At 36.7% G+C, this 22,680-nt stretch overlaps 1 protein-coding gene across 4 annotated transcripts in view; it reads right to left on the minus strand.

Moving 5' to 3' along the window:
- Arih1 (ariadne RBR E3 ubiquitin protein ligase 1) overlaps nucleotides 1-22,680 on the minus strand; it is a 99,633-nt gene that overhangs the window by 44,545 nt on the left and 32,408 nt on the right. For 3 of the 4 annotated variants that reach the window (NM_019927.2, XM_006511141.2, XM_011242739.2), the window contains 2 exons: nucleotides 21,304-21,371; nucleotides 3,673-3,817 (listed from right to left, as the gene is read on the minus strand). In NM_019927.2, the coding sequence (NP_064311.2) occupies nucleotides 3,673-3,817; nucleotides 21,304-21,371 (213 nt within the window). The remainder of the gene's footprint in view (nucleotides 1-3,672; nucleotides 3,818-21,303; nucleotides 21,372-22,680) is intronic. The other variant, XM_006511140.4, reaches the window with a different exon arrangement.

A 22,680-nucleotide genomic window follows, 5' to 3' on the forward strand; every position in this document is an offset into this window, starting at 1 on the left:
GAGAAGGTCAGCCTAAAACTCAAGAGATCTGCCTGCCTCTGCCTTCTGAGCATTAAGATTAAGGGTGTGTGCCACTGCATCCAAATGGCAGATTATTAAAGTTCAGTAAGAATTGTCTTTCTGGGGAGGGTAAACTGTGATCAGATAAATATATATATTTAAATTTTTTCATCTTTCCTCCATCAGAAATTATCAATACGTATCAATGTAAGATACTAGAAACATTTATGTAGCTCAAGTGTATTAATGTGTGTCTATAATGTAACTCAGGAAACTGAAACAGAAGATCAGTGTGAGTTTAAGGCCAACCTGAGCTACATAATAAGACCATGTCTGTGAAAATGAAAATAACAAAACAAAAACCCTCCTTCAAAAAACAATGTACACACATACACACAGAGACACACAATTTATTTAAAAGCCTCTATTCATAGGTTCACTGTATAATGGTAAAATTGCTTTCTAGGAAGATAAAGGTACATTTACATAAATAAGAGGAAATTGTAAATGTTTTTGCAGAGCAGTCCAAATAAATATATTTCTTAAAGAAATGCCAAAACATTAATAAAGCCTCATAAAGGATTTCAGGTGATCCTGCTAAAACTGACCAAAAAGAATCATCTGCATATATTGACCTAGAAATGATGAGAAAATAACTAATTGTGTTGTGGTTATATTGTTCATTAACATCAGTAGTTTCCACCCATAGTTCTTTTAACCATAAAACTTAATAACTTCAAATTCACTTTTTGAGTTCTCTTCCTAAGTTGTTAGCACCCTTATCTTCCTTTCTTTGATTTCTGCTACACTTTCCTGTCTTGCTTATCACACCCTCTGTTATCAATTCCTATGGATGCATACATGAACTGTGTCTATTGTGGTTTGTCTCCTAAAGCCTGTTGTATGTTGAAGACTTAAACCCCCACCCAGTTCATGAGGCTCCTGGAAGTTGTAGAACCTTTAGGAGTTAGTTGGAAGTTTAGTCGGATTAACTGTAAATAGAGAATGTCCCTATGAAGAGGAAAACTACATCTCCTGCCCTTTCCTCTCCCTTTTTGTTCCACTCCAAGTTAAGCAGCTTTACCGCACCACGGACTGCATTATAGTCTGTTCTTCCCACAGACTTAAGGCAAAGATCAAAAACTGAAGCTTTTGAAACCATGAGCCAAATAAAATTGTGTCTCCTCAGGCTGATTATCTCAGGTATTTTGTCATAACAATAGAAAGAACTCACGCTGTATTGTGGCCATGTGGTGTCAACTTCATAAAGAGTATTAATCTTCATTTTCAACCTAACTGAATTTACTATTTCTAGGAGAGATACACCCCAAAGGCTTTCTTATGAAGATGATTCCAAAGAAAATTAACCATGGAAAAAGACCAACCCTGAAGCAGATGGAACTCATATCCTCTGTCTGGGGACTAACAAGGAATAAAAGGTGACAAGGAGAAAGCCAGCACTGTCTGCTTCCTGACTGCAGAGACAATCAAATATCTAACATTCCATTCCCATAACCATGCCTTTCCTACTATAATGAACTAGGTCCTCTACCCATGAGCAAAAATAAGTCCATACTCCATGAAGGTCACAGCAACAGAAAACATAACTGAGCTGAGGAGAAGGCACAGATAAAGGTGCTTGTTGCCAAGGCTGATAGCCTGATTTCAATCTCCAGAAGCTTCCCTATGAGGGAAAGTGAGAACCAATTCTTCCTTCAACATGTTCCTATACTATCATTTATTTACTCTCAAAGTGCCTACCACTCAAGGCAAACTATATGCTTATTCTCCATTATGTCCTTAAAATTTAGAATTGTCACGGTAATGTTAAATTAATGACTTAAGTTTTCCATCATCCACTGTATACAAAGCAAAACAGACAAACAAACAAAAACCTACAAATGTCTGGTTCTAATTTTCATGCTTTTCTTAAGAATCTTGGGAAATAGCAAGGGCATCAAAAATGTAACTGATATTTCTATTAACTAGCTCCAATACTCAAAAAGTAATTTATAAACTGGAACAAATTATTTCGATCTTAGTACTACCTCAGACACCGTTGAAATTGTAGGCATGGTAAAATCAATTTTAAAGATTGATTGACTGATTGATTTAATGTATGTCATTCTTCAGACACACTGAAGAGGGCATCAGATCCCATTTTAGATAATGTGAACCACCACATAGTTGCTGGGAACTGAACTCAGGACCTCAGGAAGAGCAGTCAGTGCTCTTAAGAGCTGAGCCATCTCTCCAGCCCATGGTAAATATTGTAACTGGCATAAAAAAAAATCTATGCAAGATAAAATGGTGTTAAAAACCTGAGTTTAATGTATTTCAAAGTCCCAGTGGCTGTATAAATACATCTGGATTGTAATTTAAGGAAGTAAGTGATATAGCCCCCAGGCCATAAAGATCTGAAAGATGTCCAAAGTCAACTCATTTGAAAAATAAAGCTTCAACCCAAGTAAAATTACTGAGTCGGTACTAAGGGAAAACACTCAGTTTAAGAACCACAACCAGGACTTGAGAACTTGTAAAGTTAGTTCTACACTTTCCCTAGCAAACTAGCTCACTGATCATTCGTTTTCTTTCTTCTCTTCTTCTTCTTTTATTTTTTAAGTTTTATTTATTTGTTTGTTTTTTTTTCCGAGACAGAGTTGGCTGTCCTGGAACTCACTTTGTAGACCAGGCTGGCCTTGAACTCAGAAATCCGCCTGCCTTCCCCCCCCCCCCCCCCAGTGCTAGGATTAAAGGCGTGCGTCACCACCTCCCAGCTCATTCTTTTTCTTAAACTTAAACCAAACCAAAACCAAAGCAACAACAAAAAAACTTCCCACAAAAAAAGTGATCATTTGACCAAGCTGGTGTCTTACAAATGCACTCCTTTATACACTTTATATCTGAAAGTCTAAGACTAACAACGAGAAATCCTCCACAGTCTAAAACATACTTGAGAAAGAATTGTTTATTAAGGCAGAAACTATCAGCAAAATGACTGTAATTATGGTAGAGTTAAACGTAGTTATAAAAATATCTTAATTCTAATCAATTGAACATCTTTATGCCACAAATATAATTTTCCTATAGTTACCAGTAAGGTAATAATTTCCTATGAAGACTTCATTTAATCCTAAAACTTATTTATTAAATGCACTAAATGTAGCAAAAGTACACCACTGTAACTCAATAAAACTTACTAAAGTTTTTTAAAATGAAAATTACCTAATTAGTTCTATTCTAGTCTAATTCTGCCCCCACTTGCCATGTTTAAGAATCTATGTCAGAATAGATATAAATGAAAAATATCTTATGAAGTCTTGAAGGTTAAGTACCCTAATAATTTATATTTTGAATATTTGAGGATAAGTTAAAGTTTTAAATCTATTTTAATCTCTATTAAAAAGTTAATAATAAACTGTCTACCTATTACAGAGTTCTCCAAATGGTAGTAAAACAAACTCCAGAAAGATTCCAGCATTTTAATGATAACTTGGAAAACAAATTTGAAAAACAAATGGGAACAGGAAGAGAACTAGGACCTCTGTCTTCCTTTCCTTATTCTAAATCTACTAACAGGTTACAGGTATATTTATTGCTCCCAGGTTCCCCAATTGTCCTTTGTGTAAGTCATGAGAGCTGCTTTACCCTCTTACATAGTCAGGTACTCACCGAGTTAGGGTAGTTCAAGTAGCAGATCTGACACGGCATATCCTGTGCCGATGACCTTGTATTCATCTGGCGAGTTCGAGACTTTTTACTTGGATTAATTACATGACACTCAGCAAAGAGCTTCTCCAGGTTTCCATCAAAGTACCTGCATTGTTTAAACAGAAAGGATGAGAGCCCAGCAAATAGCACAGATAGAGCTCTCCAAAAACCTGACGTCCTCTAAGGAAAAGCAAGTAACTAAACTAAAATCAAAGGTCAAACCCATTCTGGTCAAGACAGAAAAGAGGGCATGGTTAAAGGATAGCAAACAGAGGGTGAGTGCACGTATGGTTGACTTTTGACTTTTTATTCTTCATTTTTGTTCTTCATATTCTTTTTAAATATGCACTGTGGAAAGTTAAACAATTAGAATTCAACACAACTGTGACTAAAACTTTAGGGTAAGAGTTATGCTATAGTTAGTTGCCTGTGAAGAATAATCTATTTTCATACTAGGCTGTATTTTATACAGATAAAATTTAGTAATCACTTTAATTCAAGTACTTTATAAGAGAAATGATTACATATTTCATTGTATACGATGAGCTTGTTTTCTACATATACCTTTTAATTATTTCTTTAAATTAAATCAATAAATTATATGCTCATATGCTTCCTAAGTATAGTATAATTAAACCTCTGTGTTATCAGGAAATGGTGTACCAAGTACTATCTATAGAGCAAATGGTGAACTACTTCACAGATATCAATGGTAAATGCCAAAAAAATGTTTCTCAAATGTCTGTCCCATCATGTCCCTCACCCCAAACTCGGAAATATCTGTTTTGTTTTATTTTTAAAGACAGGGCCTCAGTCTGTGCTTCTGGATATCCTGGAAGTCCCAGGGCTCGCCTGCTCCTGCCTTACAAGGGGTGGGAAATAAAGGCATGCATCACTAGGCCCAGTCTAAAGTATCTTAGCATTTCAAGGGAAAACAAGATGAAAATAGAGTATTTCAATCTTATAAAGCAATTCAACCAGCAAAATAAAGAATATACTCAACTATGTTTTAGCTTTATCCAAGGTTTTAAATATAATCATGTTCTTTGTACATACAGGAAACTCAAAAGAATCGCAATTAAATGGTAGTAAAATAAACTCCAGAAAGATTCCAGCATTTTAATGACAACTTGGACAAGTTTGAAAAACAATCAGCAAATGGGACAGGAAGAAAACTAGTACCCACACCTTTCTTTCCTTATTCTAAATCTACTCACAGACTACAGGTATATTTATTATTCCCAGGTCCAAATTACCATCACTTGTTTGTGTTATGTATCGTATAAGTATGTAGATGCACATGCCCCTGAGAGTGTGTGTAGGCCAGAGGACAACTTTGGGTATCTTCTGCTTTCTGCCTTACTTTTTGAGGACAAACTTCAGGAATACACCTATCACTGCCTACCTAGCACTATGGTTACAGGAATGCACCATCACACCAACTTTCTGTTGTTTTATGTGGGTTTCTGGAGAGCTGAATTCATCATGTTTGCCTAGCACTTTGCCCACTGAGCCATCTTCTCAACCAAGACTTCAAGTAAATTTTAAAACTCCATAAATTACAAGTTAGTTGGGGAGAGGAACGATGGTGCTTGTGGAGTCAATTCACTCATTCTACCCTGTGGGTCCTGGGGATCTAACTCAGGTCATGAAGCTTGGCAGGAAGCACCTTTATCTGCTGAGTGCTTTCACCAGCCTAGATTTCCAATGTTCTTGCTCAGTGAAGGTTTTCTTTATCACTTATTAAAAATATAGAAATAGATGTTTCTATAGTAAAATCACTTATCTGAGAAAAAAAATCAAATCATTGATCAAAATGCAACTTGTTATGAAAAGGAACTCATAAAATTCTAAGTGTCAATAATTCACATGAAGCCTCTGATGATTCAGATAATCAGAATAAATTTAACAAAGCTAAAAAATCTTTTCGTATTAATTTTATAAGAAAACACAAAACCAAACCATATAAAAAGCAGAAAGTATAAGAGACTAACACTAAATATGAATTTGGAAAGCCATAAACATCTTATCCTAAAGAGAATAATCCATGTTAATAAAGATAACTTCAGTTATCCCAATAATTGAGTTGGATTAGTGGACTCTCCATATCTCAGTTAATACTCTAAACAGCATTTCATGCATATACAGCCACAGAGATGTATCTATAATTGTACCACTTACTCTCTTGGATGCACCGATCCACCTTAAACTCATTTCTTCACTAAGCAATATTTAGCAGACGTATTTTTGTTAACCAATACATCTCTGCACAATGTTTCATGTCTGCAGGTACATACAATAATATACTGAATAAATCCTATACTGGCACTTAAACGGTCCACATACATACCTCCTAAGTTGAACTCTTGACCCATCTGACAGTGGGAAATTGTCAAGACTTCTATTTCTCCATTAGAGAAGTTAAATCTTTCTTTTCATAAATATCTTATACTATAAATATCTATATACCTTTGAGTTCAGCGTGTAAACAGGAAGAATTAAAAAAAATAAAACTTTGTGTTTTAACTTTTAGTCATGCTCACTTTTTTTTTTTTTTGGTTTTTCGTTACAGGGTTTCTCTGTGTAGCCCTGGCTGTCCTGGAACTCACTCTGTAGAGCAGGCTGGCCTCGAACTCAGAAATCCGCCTGCCTCTGCCTCCCGAGTGCTGGGATTAAGGGCGTGTGCACCATGCCCTGCATGTTCACATTTTTTAAAAACATAAATTTATTTTATAAGTGTGTCTATGTTTCTGTGTGGTGTCAATGGTGCTCGTGTGGAAGCTGGAATTACAGGAGGTTGTAAGCCACCCAACCTGGGAGCAGGGAATCAAACTCTGGTCCTCTGGAAGAGCAACTGTACCTTTTGAGCCAAGTCGTGGTGGCGCACTCCTTTAACCCCAGCACTGGGTAGGCAGAGGCAGAGAGTCTTGCCTGCACATGTGTATGTGTGTGTGTGTGTGTGTGTGTGTGTGTGTGTGTGTGTGTGCATGCATGCATGCATGCATGCATAGTATGTGTGTGCTTGATGTCCAAAGATCAGAAGACTTTGGAGCCTGGAGTTATGGGTGGTTGTGAGACACTATGTGTATACTGAGAATTAAACCCATGTCCCCTCCAAGAGCAACAAGTATACTAAATGATGGAGCCATCTCTCCAACCCAAGGTTAACTTTTAATTCACAAGTTGAGATTTTTCCTTCAACCTATTTTTGTCATACTTTCTTGTTAATGTGGAACACACATTTGGATCACATAATGTTCAATTCCATTTAATTCAAATAGCTGGTCTTTTACTGAATGAAGGGTGTGAATACTACCTATTTCACTTTCTTACACCTTCTATGACAGATAAACACTCCTGCAGATTACATCCTAATGATAACTCTATACTACACTGCATCATGTTACTGACTGCAATCATACCCATCCATCCACAAGTTGGCTAGAATGCATACCCCTTGACATCTGTTTTTATTGCGACAGCCCTAAAATCTACAAGAACCCTTTTTTCCCCATTGAGGTACAATCCCCAGACCCAGAAATGTCTTATCATATACTCATTAAAGACAAATCTAACTCTTATTAAGCATCAACTCTCTTTGCTATTCCATATGCAGGAAGTATATTCCATTAATCTGCTTGAGCTTACATTTCCGGCATTATCCCTTTCAAAGGTGTGTATGCGTTTATGTGTGTAGGTATGTACGTACACACACACACACACACACACACACACACACACACACACCAGGCAAAGCCTGGTATAGCAGTATATTTCTGCAACCAAGGCATTATCCCTTTCAAAGGTGTGTATGCGTTTATGTGTGTAGGTATGTACGTACACACACGTACACACACACACACACACACACACACACACACACACACACACACACACACACACCAGGCAAAGCCTGGTATAGCAGTATATTTCTGCAACCCCAAAACTTAGAAGATAGCGGCAGGAAGATAAGGAGTTGAATGAATAGGAACTTAACACTCCCTGGCATAGGAGGTCTGGGAGGGGTTTTGTTTTGTTTTGTTTTTTCCCCATTTAAAGTCAAGCTTCATTTACAAGAAATATACAACTTAAGTGTTTTGTTGCCCAATTTCTCATGTCACTAAGAAAATCTTATTAGCCATTTGGACAGAATTTACTTGCCAAGAAGATAATCCATTCCTTTTGGAATTATACTTAGCTTCTCTGCTGATTCTGTTTGCTTCCAATGTCACCTGCCTGTAACAGTGTCACCTGTGACACTGAAAGCTGCCTGACCAGTACCATAAAGAGGTCAAGGCTGTATATATCAACACATGAGTCATATGTGATGATACCTAGAGATCAATGTGTTTCTGGATCCCCAAACCAGTTTCCAGTATCTAAGAAGTTTTATTCACAACCTGTGATTCTTCTCCTTCAGACTCCTTCAGGACTACTACTGCTCCACAGATTTTCATTTCTCTTGATACCCAAATTATAACAGTGTATCTATCTTTGAAAAACACAGGAGTATAGCCTGTGAGCAGCTCCAAGACCTCAGTTGAAAAACTCAGTCTGTTTCCACTCTCTTAACACCCAGAGGCAGAGCTTGCAGATTCAAGTTTCTCTATGGGATTCTCCTTTTCATGTGACCCAGTGCCATTATGGATAAGAGGAAGAGATAGCAAAGAGTCCAGGTTAGGACCTTATAGATCAGAAGGCTGGCTCCTTTCCTAACAAAAAAGATTTTGTTTTAATCTGCATTTACTATAAGGTCTGTCTTCTCTTGACCCAACAATCGCTCTTTGAAAGATATTAGAATCTAATTTAGGGATGGGAATGTTGCTCAAAGTCAAGATGGTACAGAATTTGCTTGTAAGGCATGAAGCACTGGGTTCAAACACCAGCACTCATAAACCGAGTTCCAATGTTAGGGAAGTAAAGGCAGGCAGGTTTTATTCATGTTGTGTATGCATATGAATGTGCTTCCATCATGTGAATCCAAGATCAAAATCGGAGGGGGGGGGGGTTTAGACTTGGCAGCAGGAGCTTTTTATCTACAAGAGCCTTTACCTGTTGAGCCATCTCACTGATCTACACATAACTCATTACTTGATACTTTGAAGATGAATATTTAGCTTGCTTGTTTCTGAACATATGCACATAAGTCTGTAAATTCTACTATAGTACAGGATACAATGTCTTCCCTAGCCCAGTCAAAAGGTTATTTAAATAAGTAAAAAATAAATAAAATTTCAAACAGCATACAAAAAAAAAAGTAAGCTTAAAAAGACAGAAAATTGGGTTGAAGTGATGGCTCCGCAGTTAAAAGAGGCCCTGGATTTGATTCCTAGACCCCATATAATAGCTCACATTTACCTAACTTCTGTTCCAAGGTAGCCAATACCCTGTGTTGCGCATCTCACATACATGGTACACTAATGCACATTCATACAGGAAAAACACTCAAACCTAAAAAGAAAAAAATTAAAGATACAAACTCTGGGTGCAAAATAAAAACTCAACTGACCTTCCAACAAATCCACTTACAATACCACTGAGAATCAGTGAAAATTCTGTAACTCAGTTTCTTTTCCCTTTGCCATGCTACAAATCTATTCTCTTTGGCTTTCCAGGCAAGCATTCTACTACTGACCTATAGTCTTCACCAGTTGCTAGATATTACTCATTTGACTCCTAGAAATTTTTAAATACTAAGAACTTGCCGTTGACATAAAGTCAATTAATACATACTTTGTTAATATGTGATATGACTGAATTAGTTATTTTGTTATAGTCAAATATCCTGACAAAAACAACTTAGAGGAGAAAAATTTAACTTATAATTCCAGAAAAATTGAAGTCTCCCATAGGAAGAAGACCTGACAAAACAGGACAGCAGCAGGAGCTACAAGATGAGAACAGGACGTAGGACTAGATTTTAAGGCCTCAAGACCTCTAAGGACCTACTTCTTCCAACAAGGTTCCACAACTTTCCCAAACCAGCTGTGGACTAAGTGTAAACAAAAACCTGAGCCTACAAGGGACATTTTACATTCAAGCCACAATAGTGGTGAAAATACATAAATCTTGAAGTCAGTTATATGTCATAAGTTAAAGAGACACTACTCATAAATATAGTGCCTGAGCTAAATGCAGCTGCCCACAGGAGGCAGCTATAAACTTACTAAGTAGTATAAGCAGGCACCACAATTAACAGTTATGTACCTGAGATGTAATGCTGCACTTTTACATTTCCCTCCGATACATAAGGCTCCCTGTAAGATCTGTATGAAATTTATGATAAATGTTTAACTTACTATTATTTAATGGATTTATGACAAAGCTAGCTATTTTTTTTTCATATTTCTAATGTTTGCCTGGTTTTCAAATCATTGTAAATTACTGGGGGAAAATAATATCAAAGTAAACCTATACACTTCAAATTTTTATTCCGAAGTTAACTGCCTGTTCATTAATTCAGCATTATTTATGAACACACTCAATGAACATAGGCTGGGAGATATATTTCTCTTCCTCTCACTAAAGTATTTTAATAACCACTTTTACTGCTACTACTAAGAAGCCCATTCATCAGAATATGCCATATACTTACACTTTCAAAAATAATCTATAGCTTGATGCTTTAAAGATTCCTTTACCTTTTGCAGTTTCCTTACAATTATTTCTGAGTTTGAGTTTGTGGGGGAAGGAGGTTGTTTGTTTATTTTGTTTTTTAATTTTCCTACGTCTGCCACCTGAGAGCTTGAGACTACAGGAACACACTATCACACTTGGCTTATTGCATTTTAAGAGTGGATTTCTTTTTACCAGATCTTTCAATTTTTGATCTTACCAGATTTTTCAATCTCAAGTGCTTTGGACTTGAAATTTCATGCTTTAACCAGAAGACAGGAAATTTTCATGTGGGTCAAATTTTTGATCTTTTAAGGTGTCATCAGCAGATTTAGATATGCCGAAACAAAACAAAACTGAGGCTTGAGAGATAGCTGTTTAAAAGCACTTGGTCTTCAGGAGTAGGGTTTAATTCCCATCATCTACAAAGCAGCCTAAAGCCTTCTATAACTCCAACTTCAGATCAGAGCCCTCTTCTGGTTCCTGTGGGCAACACACACACACACACACACACACACACACATTCTCTCTCTCTCTCTCTCTCTCTCTCTCTCTCTCTCTCTCTCTCTCTCTCCCTCTCTGTCCCTCTCTCTCTCTGTATATATGTATACCTCCACACAAATAACAATACACACAAAAATCAAAATAACTCTTTTAAAAATTATTAAAAACTGCTTTCCATGTTAGCTCATGCCTGTAATCCCAGCACTTGGAAAGCAAGGGTAAGAAGATTTCCAACCAGAGATGCACAGCAATATTCTGTCTCCAAAAAGAGGAGTGAGAAGGGAGAGCACATAGTGACATACACACCTTTAACCCCAGAGCTCAGGAGGAAGAGGCAGGGGAAAAAACTTAATGAGTTTGAGGCCAGCCTGGCCTAGATAGAGAACCCATGCGAGGGAGAGAAAAAAAATTAAAATCCTTTTCTAGGAGTTGGAGAGATGGTTCAGTGGTTAAGAGTACTGACTGCTCTTCTAGAGACCCTGAGTTCAATTCCCAGCAACCACATGGTGGCTCACAATCATCTGTAATGGGGTCTGATGCCCTCTTCTGGTGTGTCTGAAAACAGCGGCAGTGTACCCACATACATGGACTATATCTAAATAAAAATAAACAAATCTAAAAAAAAAAATCCTTTTCTATTCTACCTTTCGTCAGCTAGTCTAAAGTAGAGGGTCCAAGCAGTCCAACTGTGTAAAGAAGGTGTTTTTTTAAGTAAACGAAAAGGGAGGATGTAGGGAAGCCAACAGAAGGGAGAAAGGTGTATTTTAGAATTAAATAGGCATTTATTTTACATGGAAATTAGAGGTTTACATATACATTGTTATTTTACCAATCTGGAAACTCTCCTCTTCTATATTTTTCTTCTTTTATTGGATAGCTCCTAATTATTCTAATACCTTCAACTACCTTTAGTTTTGTCTTATTTTGCTATAAACTATTTGCCATTGTTTTATATTTCATTATAGAAATTGACTTTTACATCTGAAAGCATTTGTACTCATCTTTCCTAGTAGTGGCACACTAGATCTAGTCTATAACAATTTTATTTGAAGTATTTGAAGTCCCTGGTTGACAGGTTTGATTAAAAAACTAAACTGAATGGGCCAGCAAGAAGAGTAAGGAAGGACTTTTACCACCAAGGCCTGACAATCTGCATTTGATCTCTACAATTCACATGCTCTCAAGAACCAACTCCTCTAGCCTCCATATGTGCACATGCATAAATACGAATCCTATGTGGGGGAAATGATTAATCTGAGGAAGTATTTTTGAGAGCTTAAGTTTCTTTCCCTAGTCAGGTTTGTATTTGTTGCTGTTAGAGGTACAGGGATATTAGAAGTTTATAACCATCTTAACCCAAGCTTAGAGCTTGAATTTCTAAGCCACTTCACTGACATAAGTCAATCTTCAGGTTTACAAGAAGTAGTGTATCAAATTCTCCCACACTTCATTAGCCTTGTACTTAATCTTCCCTCCATCTTTAAACTACTTCTGAGTTAGTATTGCAAACCGCCAGGGCTGACTTATTTTCTCCAAACTCATAGCCTCTCTTGAGTCTTCCTATCCAATTCTGTATTATAAAATCGTTGATGCTTTATTCTTTTTTAAAGCTGTGTCAAGTATTCATCTAATCTATTACCGTTGGGGGAAGAAAGAACCAAAATTACTAGAATGTGCCTGAATCTTTTGTATTCTCTCTCATGGAAAGATCGACTTTTACATTTCTCCTACCTAATTTTTGCTGCCAATTTAACTGTCACCACACACACTAGAACAGTATTTTCCTAAATTAATCAGAATTAATAATAAAACTACTTTTGCTTAAAAATGCCCTAATTGAGCTGACTGTAATGGGGTGTGCCTTTACTCCCAGCACTCAGGAGGCAGAGGTAGGTAGATTTCTGTTGAGTCTGAGGCCAGCCTGGTCTACAGACTGAGTTTCAGGACAGCCAGGGCTTCACAGAGAGACCCTGTGTCTCAAAAAAAACAAAAACAAAAACAAAAAAAAAAAAACCAAATATTTTCCCTTCTCTTTGTTCAGCAATCAAGGATTGTTCAATATGTATTCTTTAACTTGCTTACGCAAGAGCCCTTATGTCGCTCTTTTTTCTACCAGAAATGCATGAGTTCTTATGGTATCCTGTCCTTTCTACCTCAACAAATGCCACTAAACAACAAAACTTTTCCTACCCAAGTCAAAAATGTTTTATATACTCCCAAACAATTTTAACTGTTGTTAGGAAAGAGACTACTGTGCTTGCTCTCTGAATAACCACGCCACCTTAACCTGTATTTCAGACAGAACTGATGATATGTTTTCAAAACGTATTATAATTTATGAAGCCTCGAGAAAGCAGATGAACTAGGATCAGAAAGAAAAAAGGAAAAATTTATCTAGGGAGAATTTTGTCAAGGTCTTAAAGGTAGTCCAGGCTGGCCTCAGATTCTCAATCCTTCTGCCTTAGACTTCTAAGTGCTGGCAATACAGGCATGCACCATCACTTCAGATATAAGGTAACTAGTAGAAAAAAGACTGCTTTAAGATCATATGTCTAGTAGCTAGAGCAATAGAAACTCAATGTTTACTGCAGTGTGATGAGACATTTATCTATTTCTAGCCACAACTCCTCCTAACAACTGAACAGGAACAACAACAAACAAAAGCCCAACAACAAAAAAACCTACGTTATTATAAAAGAATGGTGAATGCCATTACAAAAGCAAGGTTTCTGAAAAACCCAATTTATTTTCACATTCAACAAGTTATTATGAAGGATATTATTACACAGAGACAGCTAAAAAAGCACTATAGCATAATAATCACACATAGCACTAACTTTAATTGAACCTCTTCACTAGTTATTAATATTTCATAACAAAAATCACAAAGCCTTTTGAAACACAAGTCAGAAAAGGGTAACATCATTCTTAAGTGCCCTTTTCTTTCATCTACTCCTTAGAAGTTGTAAGCTTCAGAACAACTACGAAACTTGGTAGCATACAACTAGAGCCCTAGGACTGAACCCATCAATTTGAGACCAGCATGAGTCATACCTCAAAAAAAAAATCTGCATTTCTTTTCACCTTACACATAGCAGCTAATTCATTAACACCCATTTTATACTAACTGAAATGATTTATAAAGTACTTTTTTACAAAAACCCAAGACTGTGTTTTACTTGTTTCCAACTCGAAAAGGAACTCCATTTTTTGTTTTCTTTGGTTTTTTAAAGATTGATTGATTGATTGATTGATTGATTAATTGAACATGGTTGCTGTCTTCAGACACATCAGAAGAGGGCATTGGATCCTATTACACGTGGTTGTGAGCCACCATGTGGTTGCTGGGAATTGAACTCAGGACCTCTGGAAGAGCAGTCAGTGCTCTTAACTGTTAAGCCATCTCTCTCTCTCCAGCCCCATTTTTGGTGGTTTGTTTCTAAAATCTGTACGAATTAATACATGATTTACATTCATGTCACAATTTTAATAAAGTTCCATTTCAGAAAAGAAAGTCTAAAGATAGATGACTGACTAAAATATTTTCTAGAAGCACTAAGATGGTGTGATGGATTAAGATACTTGACAACAACTTGAGTTAAATTTCTGGAACCTGCAAGGTCAGTCTTTGGAACTCACTGTCACTTGCTCAGACCCAACTTACCTTCCTAGTTTTCCCTGTTCTTCAAAGCCCAACCTAAGCATTACCTCAAAGAAAGTCAGTGTCTAGAAATTAAGGAATTTTTAAATTATTATTTCTGCGTGCCCACATGTATGCACACCACAGCACATCTATGGTCAGGACAACTTGCAGGTATTGATTTTTTTTTCTTCCACCGTGAGTTCCAAGGTCACTGGAACATATGCCAAGTGCTTTTTACCTGTTGGGCTATCTTGCCAGTTCCCAGCTTTTATTCTATTTAAGCACAATATGAAAACAGGCATCATAAGGCAGCGTAGAAAGCTTAGAGAAAGAAACTTATTAACCCTGTCAAGAAAGGAACTCAGGTTTGCTTCCTCCTTTCTCTGAGGGACTAATTCAGGAGAGTCATCAAAAACCTTAGTACTTAAAAGAAGGTTCAAGATGAAATTCAACAGATAGACAGACAGACAGATAACCATCTTTCAGATGCTATTACACTCCTCTCAGTGTCCCTTTACTGCACAAGTCGAGCAGTAAAAACTGTGCCCCAGACAACAACCAGGCCCCCACCTCTACTTTAACAGTACTGCTGCTATTTTCCTGGTGGCACAGCCTTCATATCTGATTCTCAATCTTTAAAGGAAATATTTTTAGGAGAGGCAGACCTGAAGAAATCCTTTGTCATGGTTTTCCAGGTAACTGGGACATCAGACACCTGGCATTGTTTTTCAATCTTTTCCACTTAACCATTTAAAATCTGTTTTAAACTGCTAACTCTACTATACCAGAAAAGGAAGAAGTTTAAAATCTAAAGTAAAGAAAGCAACATCACATAAAAACCTTGACAGCAAGATAACAAGGCTGTGGCTGCAGCTCTGATTCTGCTTTGTTTCATCCAGAGAAGCATGGGAAAAATCAGGAAAATGCAAAAATCCCTATTTAAACTACTGTTACTAAACAGAAGAGAAAGTCACAGGCAGTAGACACAGGCAGGCAGGCAAGCATACACTGGGTGGTGGGGAGTAAAGGGGAGAAACAACACGGACACACAGATACTCAGAGACAGACAGAGAACAGGGAATTAGTGTGTAGGTCAGTGATAGGGCATCTGCTTGGTATACACAATGCTTAAGAATGGGAGACAAGGAGCTGGTGAGATGGCTCAGTGGTTAAGAGCGCCGACTGCTCTTCCGAAGGTCCTGAGTTCAACTCCCAGCAACCACATGGTGGCTCACAACCATCCATAATGAAATCTGATGCCCTCTTCTGGGAGTGTCTGAAGACAGCTACAGTGTACTTACATATAATAAATAAACAAGCAAACAAATAAATAAATAAATAAATCTTTAAAAAAAAAAAAAAAAAAGAATGGGAGACAATAAAATTAGAACCACTTGGGATGGAGAGATGGCTCAGTGGTTAAGCACACTGACTGTTCTTCCAGAGGTCCTGAGTTCAATTTCCAGCAACCACATGGTGGCTCACAACCATCTGTAATGGGATCCAAAACACTCTTCTAGTGTGTGTCTGAAGACAGCTGCAGTGTGCTCATATAAATAAAAAATAAATCTTAAAAAAAATTAGAATCACTCTATTTACACACTTTATTCAAAGTTTATTTTTTAAAAAAAATACATTTTTAGAATGTGGTAAGTTAGTTTAACTGTAGACTAAGAAGTATGGGGGTAAATTAAGAGGAATTATAAAATGCTATTTCCCCTACAGTACCATGAACTCAAGGCACCATGGCTCGCAGGTATGTATGATATGACTGGTTACAGTAAAATGAGAAAGCAAGCAAGAAAATTGAAAATATTTCCTAATTTTGACAAAAATAATATAAGTAACATCAAAATAAGCAAAAATAGCTAAATAAATCAGTACTACCAAATAGAAAGCAAGGCTTAAAAAAATATGTATTTGTATTGTGAGACCCTGTTTCAAAAATGGAAGGAAAGAAGGAAGGAAGGAAGGAAGGAAGGAAGGAAGGAAGGAAGGAAGGAAGGGAGGCCCAAATTTGTGTCCCCGTATCTAAATCAGGTTATAGACTTGCAATCACCTAAAATTCTAACTCCAGGAGATCCACCCCCTTTTCTGGTTTCCATAAGCACTTGCACTCGTATGCATACACACACACACACACACACACACACACACACACACACACACACACACGTTAAAAAAAAAAACAATGTAATGAGCACTGCAAACAATATTGCCCGCATATATTGTGATTCTGTGTGACTGAGGCTCATCAGCCTATTTACAATTCATGCTTTTTATTCACTGAGGATTCCAATGAAGGGGGAAACAGAAAGGGCCTTGGGCATTGATATATATTTTGTTTTTAGTTCTCAGATGATCAATAGGCAATCATCGTATTGGTTGATCAGATGATTCTCTTGGATTTCCTTCCTATACAGATGGCGTTTTAGTCACATACACTCTTTTTTCTAGGCCATTAATTAATTTAACTTCTTAGTATTTTTCTGTAGTACTAGGGGATTGAGACTAGGGCCTCATATATACTAGGCAATTTCTGTCCATAAGTTCCATATCCACCCTTTTTAAATTTTTCATTTGAAGTAGTCTCACCAAGTTGCCCAGGCTGGCTCTGAACTCTCTGTAGTTCAGTAAAGCTTGAACTTTGGTAACTGCGCCTCAGTCTCTCGTGTGCCATTAGCCCTAGCTCCTTACATTATCAGAACTCTCATTATAGCTAACTGGTGGTGGTATCCACTATTTGTATTTGTGGTCTTGTTTTACAATGGGTTTCCTAACATGTTGCCAAGGCTGGCTTCAAAACTTCTTAAGAGCTAAAGTGATGATTCTTTACTGCGTTTTGGTACTAAATATAATTGTGATATAAATTACTAGTACTAACTTTTCAGTTTACTAAGAATTTTTACTTTTACTAAATGTTGGATAAATGTACAATTTCACTAATTTTTATACTTATGTTTTACTTTGTCTTCATTAATCTGCAAATGTATTAAGTATATAGATTAATTGTTCTTAATGATCTACTTCATTTCTAGGAGAAATTGTACACCATTAATTCATATGGTTATTTAAATATTTATTAATTCGACAGCTATGTTTATAATAAACATGATTTTCTTATGCTATCTTTACCAAATTTTGACCATTATTTTGACTTGGCTAACACTAATAATATCTTATGTTTCTCCATATTCTAAGGTAGTTTTCATTTAGAATGAACTTCAAGGAACTCTTTGAAGGTTTGTTAAAATTTACCACACAATCATCTAATCCTTACAGAGTAAAAAAAGAATATTTCACTCTTTTGCATTCTATGATTATTGGTTTATTCTATTTTTAAACCAGTCTGGGGGAGGGGAGGGTGGCAGGTAGGCAACTAAGAAATTTTCATCTCTAAACTTTTTTTTTTTTTGGGGGGGGGGGGGGCGGGGTTCGGGACAGGGTTTCTCTGTGTAGCCCTGGCTGTCCTGGAACTCACTCTGTAGACCAGGTTGGCCTCAAACTCAGAAATCTGCCTGCCTCTGCCTCCCAAGTGCTGGGACCAAGTGTGCCACCACCGCCCGGCCATCTCTAAACTTTTAAAACTACTGGTAAAGAAAGGGAACTATGCCCAATACCTGCCCCTTTTGATTTTGAGACAGTCTTTCTCTAGGTACCCTTGAACTCCATTTGTAGACCAGGCTGGCCCCAACCTCAGAGATCTACCTTGCTCTGCCTCCCTACTACTGGGCTTTAAAGGTGTATAGCACCACACACACTTCATTTAATCTTGTAACAGCATTAAGGGATACTTATGTTTGATTAAAGGTGTTATGTTACAATGTCAGCATTTAGCCAGCTTTTTAATTAGGTTATTGCTGAGTTTTAAGAGTTCTTGGTGTATCTGAGTTACAATCCTTTCATTAACAGCTGCTCTCTGACCTCTACATGCCCATGCCATAGGCACACATGCATGCCCCTCAAAAAGACTTTTTGACAGATCAAGAGAGAAGAAACAGCACCATCTACTGATTGCTAAAAAATAATGATCAACTTATCAGGCTGAGTGAAGAGAAAAAGATAGGAAAGAACAAATATGCTAGTGTTCATGTCATATAGAAAAATGCATACGGGGGTGGGGGTTGGCAAGATGGCTCAGCAGGTGAGAGCACTGACTGTTTTTCCAAAGGTCCTTAGTTTAAATCTCAGCAACTACATGGTGGCTCACAACCACCTGTAATGAGATCTGACGCCCTCTTCAGGTGTGTCTGAAGACAGCTACAGTGTACTCATAAAATAAATAAATCTTTGGGCCAGAGTGAGCAGGGACTGAGCGAACGGAGTTGACCAGAGTGAGCAGAGATCCTAAAATTAAATTCCAAACAATCACAGAAGGCTCACAACCATCTATACAGCTACAGTGTACTCACATACATAAAATAAATAAATCTTAAAAAAAAAAAGATAATGCATACAGACATTGTACCTAGTTTAAGCTTACCTGTATGTATAAACTAACTACTAGGAAAACTGAAACATAAAACATGGATGTTACTAGAGAATAACAAAAGAAAAACCCAATGGTGCCACAGAATAAACAAACAGAAAATATGGAGGAGTGCAACTTAAAATAGCAATAGCTAAATCTAAACAAAATTATCATAAATACTTAGAATTTTCAATTCTTTTTAAAAATCACCTACATATTATTTGAAAAAGTTGTGTCTAAAAGCAAATAATCCATGACAGGTGAATATTTGGAATTAGAAAGTACACAAAATGCCTTTAAAATGAAGTGTTACAGTGCTAATATCAGACAACATGGAACACAATGTAAGTATCACTAGAGGAAACAAAGACATTTTATACCAATTTGATTTGTTTGTTGTTGCTACATGCCAGGTTTCAAATCTACTATTCTCAACCCTACACACACACAAAAATAGTGTTAAAAGGGGCCAGAGAGTTAATTCAATAGGTAAGAGCACTTGCTGTTCTTGCAGAGGACCCAAGCTGAGGCCCCAGAACCCATAATGGACATTGTCTGTAACCCTAGCTTCAAGGGATCCCACATCTCTGGTCAAGGGTACCTGCATTTATATGTACAGATACATAGGCATACACACAAATTAAAATGAAATAAATACTTTTTTAAAATAGTACTTTAAGATTCAATTAAAAAATCTTTAGGTTCCCAACAGTTTATCAGAAATTTTTGTTCTGTTTTGTTGTTTTGAGATAGGGTCTCTCTGTATAGCCCTGGCTGTCCTGAAACTCCTTCTGTAGACAAGGTTGGCCTCAAACTAAGAAATATGACTGCCTCGGCCTCCTGAGTCCTGGTATTAAAGGTGTGTATCACCACTGCCCAGCTAAAACCCTGTTTGTTTTTTTAAATCCACATCACATTTACATAAAATAATTAATTGGAAAATATTTTCAGCAGTGTTACAAAAGACTGCAATGTAAATTGGAAACTTTTTGTTAGGAGAGGTATGAAATAAACCTGAAAGCAAATGACAATAAAATCAAGAACACTAATATCAGTAAAGATAACAATACACATTGGGAGTAAGGGGGTCAAAACAAGAAGCATTTATCCTTCACAAATATAGGGAAAGCTGAATGTAGCCTGCTTAACACAAGTTTTAGGGACCAACAAACATGTTCAGGGCTTTGTATTACAAAACTGAGTTGAATAACTTAACTCTCAAACGTTAAGTTATTAAGTGGGAGCAATAGTTTCTAGCCCTAAAAAACTAGCAGGAGATAATTCATGGTGGCACATTTCTTTAGTCTCATCAGAGAAAGTGACAATGGCAGAGACAGAAGCAGAGGCAGGGAGAGCTATGGGAGTTTTTGGCCAGTCGGGTCAATATAGAGGGTTATATAGCCAAAGCCAGCCAGAGCTGCAGTAAGACTCTGTCTAAAAACAAAACAAAAACAAAACCAATTAAAAAAAAAAAAAACACAACCAAAACAGACAAACTACCAGAAGTAAAACATCAAATAGTATCTAACAGAAAGTACTCAATAATGGAGTTCCTATTAAATTATAATTCAGATACGAGGTGTATAAAAGTTATAGTTCCAATATTACTTAATATCTGACTTAAACAGTTCTTTGAATATGAAATCAAATGGGAAAATATTTCCATTCATTTCTCACAATCCTTCAGATTCTCAGTTCCTAGTAAGCTGCAAATTTTCCAATTAAGATTGCTAATAAAGCTGGTAAGAGTAAAAGGAAGCTGTTACCCTGACAATAGCCACCAAATATCCAATCTAATGAACCAAAGGGGTGATTAATACTGTCAGTCTCCATCTCAGGAACTTTTAAAACTAGACAGATTTTGAAAGGTAAACTTTAAAAACAAACAGACAACAAACAGAACAAAACCCTGCTCTAAAATCAGAGAACCAAGCCAAGCATCTAGTTTGATGGCTAGGAGACCTAAGCAATTTCTCGTTTTTGTTTTTTATTGAATAAATGTCATTTACGTGCCTAATACAGACTTAACATTCATGAATAGTATATCTTAAGTAACTCATTAATAAGGGAGATGTTATGTGTTCCAAGAAAGTTTTTAAGTGCTTTTTTAAAATGTATTTTTAGTTTGTGATATTCAAGAAAATATATCTAATAAGCTGAAATAAAGCCTCCATTTCAATTTAACCTGAATTTCCTGAACACTAAGTTCACTGTAAAATTTTCAATACAAGAAATTGTAGCAATTACTTAGATATTGGTTTGTTCAAATGCATACTATTATATAAATCCGCTTATAAATTCAAATCAGTGGGCTTTCTCTGTTACTTCTAAGTACAAAGCTAACAATATAACTTCTTACCTTTCCATTAGCTTCTCTTTATCCCAATTGAAGTGGCTAAGGAGTATTCTCGTGATAGTTGCTGGATTCTGAAGGAGGGGGGAAAAAAAACATTTTAAAGTAATTGTATCTCACTGACTTTTTTGTATGTGTATGTCTTTCTGTGAAGTCCAGGCTGGCCTTGAATTCACAATTCTCTTGCTCCCGAATCCCAGGTGCTAGGATTGTTTGCTTGCAACAAACTCAGCTATTTCACAGACATGTAAAAAAAAGATAGCAGGCTAGATTTCAAGTTCCCAAATAATGCACCCAAGTTTTCTGTCCTAATATATTTTTCTGCACCATGGCTGGAGCACTTAGTCCCTCCCAAAATACCCTTTCCTGGTTATTTATATTCCAAAGGAGATACAAATTTTTAGTTGTATGATCAAGATTATTTAAATAGCTCACCATATAATAGTTCATCCTTTATAGGGTTCAAAATAAGCCAAAAAGAAAGAAAATGTCAAAGTTAAGACCATACTAAGCCAAGTGAGGTTACCTACACATATAACCTCAGTGCACAGGAAGCTGAGGAAAAAAAGGAGACCAGTTCATACTATATAACAAGACCCTATCTTGAAAAGCAAACCCAAAATATCAAGTATTTGATAAAACTAATTTGTTGCATGGAGTCTCTAGCAAACTACCACATCAGCAATCTAAATATAATTAATAAAATTTGTAAGTAATAAAATTTGTAAGTCCATGTGTATCAAATAGTTAAAGAAACTCAAAGTTAGTGTATTTTAGATATATTAAACTAAACCAACAAAATATCTGTACCATGTAATAACACTATATATTCTTGGGATGTTCTTTCATATTATTTATAGAAGGAAAGTTAAAACTCTGAAATATAAGTTTGCTGTTCTCACAAATATTCCCATTTCTCATTAAACTAGCAAGCATAACTATTTGAGCACACTTTTTTAAAGCTTACAAGACAATGAGGCTTGGTGTGGTAGCTCACTTGTAATCTCAACATTTGGAAGGCTAAAGTAGGACTGCTGAGTTCCAGGTCAGTGCCACAGAATGAGGCCCTGTCTCAAAACCAGAAACTCAATGGGGCATAAGACTTCAGGGAAACTGAACTTGTTCCAAGATAGGAGAGCACATAACCATGTAGGAAGCAGAGCTTAAACCACGCCCTGAATAAACTCTATTCTATACTATACCGCTGTGTGGCTGGTCCCTCAGGGGAAAGGGATGACTCAGCATGGGCCCTGCATAGATAGGCACCCCCTTCCCCCACGCCTCACTACACATCAACAAAATGTATCCCCCCCTCTATCTTTTTATAACATATCACTATTCTCTTTCATTGTGTTTAATAATGGTATTAATTAAGTATTGATT

Source organism: Mus musculus, chromosome 9 (assembly GCF_000001635.26).
Source record: "Mus musculus strain C57BL/6J chromosome 9, GRCm38.p6 C57BL/6J".
In the NCBI taxonomy this organism is placed as follows: domain Eukaryota; kingdom Metazoa; phylum Chordata; class Mammalia; order Rodentia; family Muridae; genus Mus; species Mus musculus.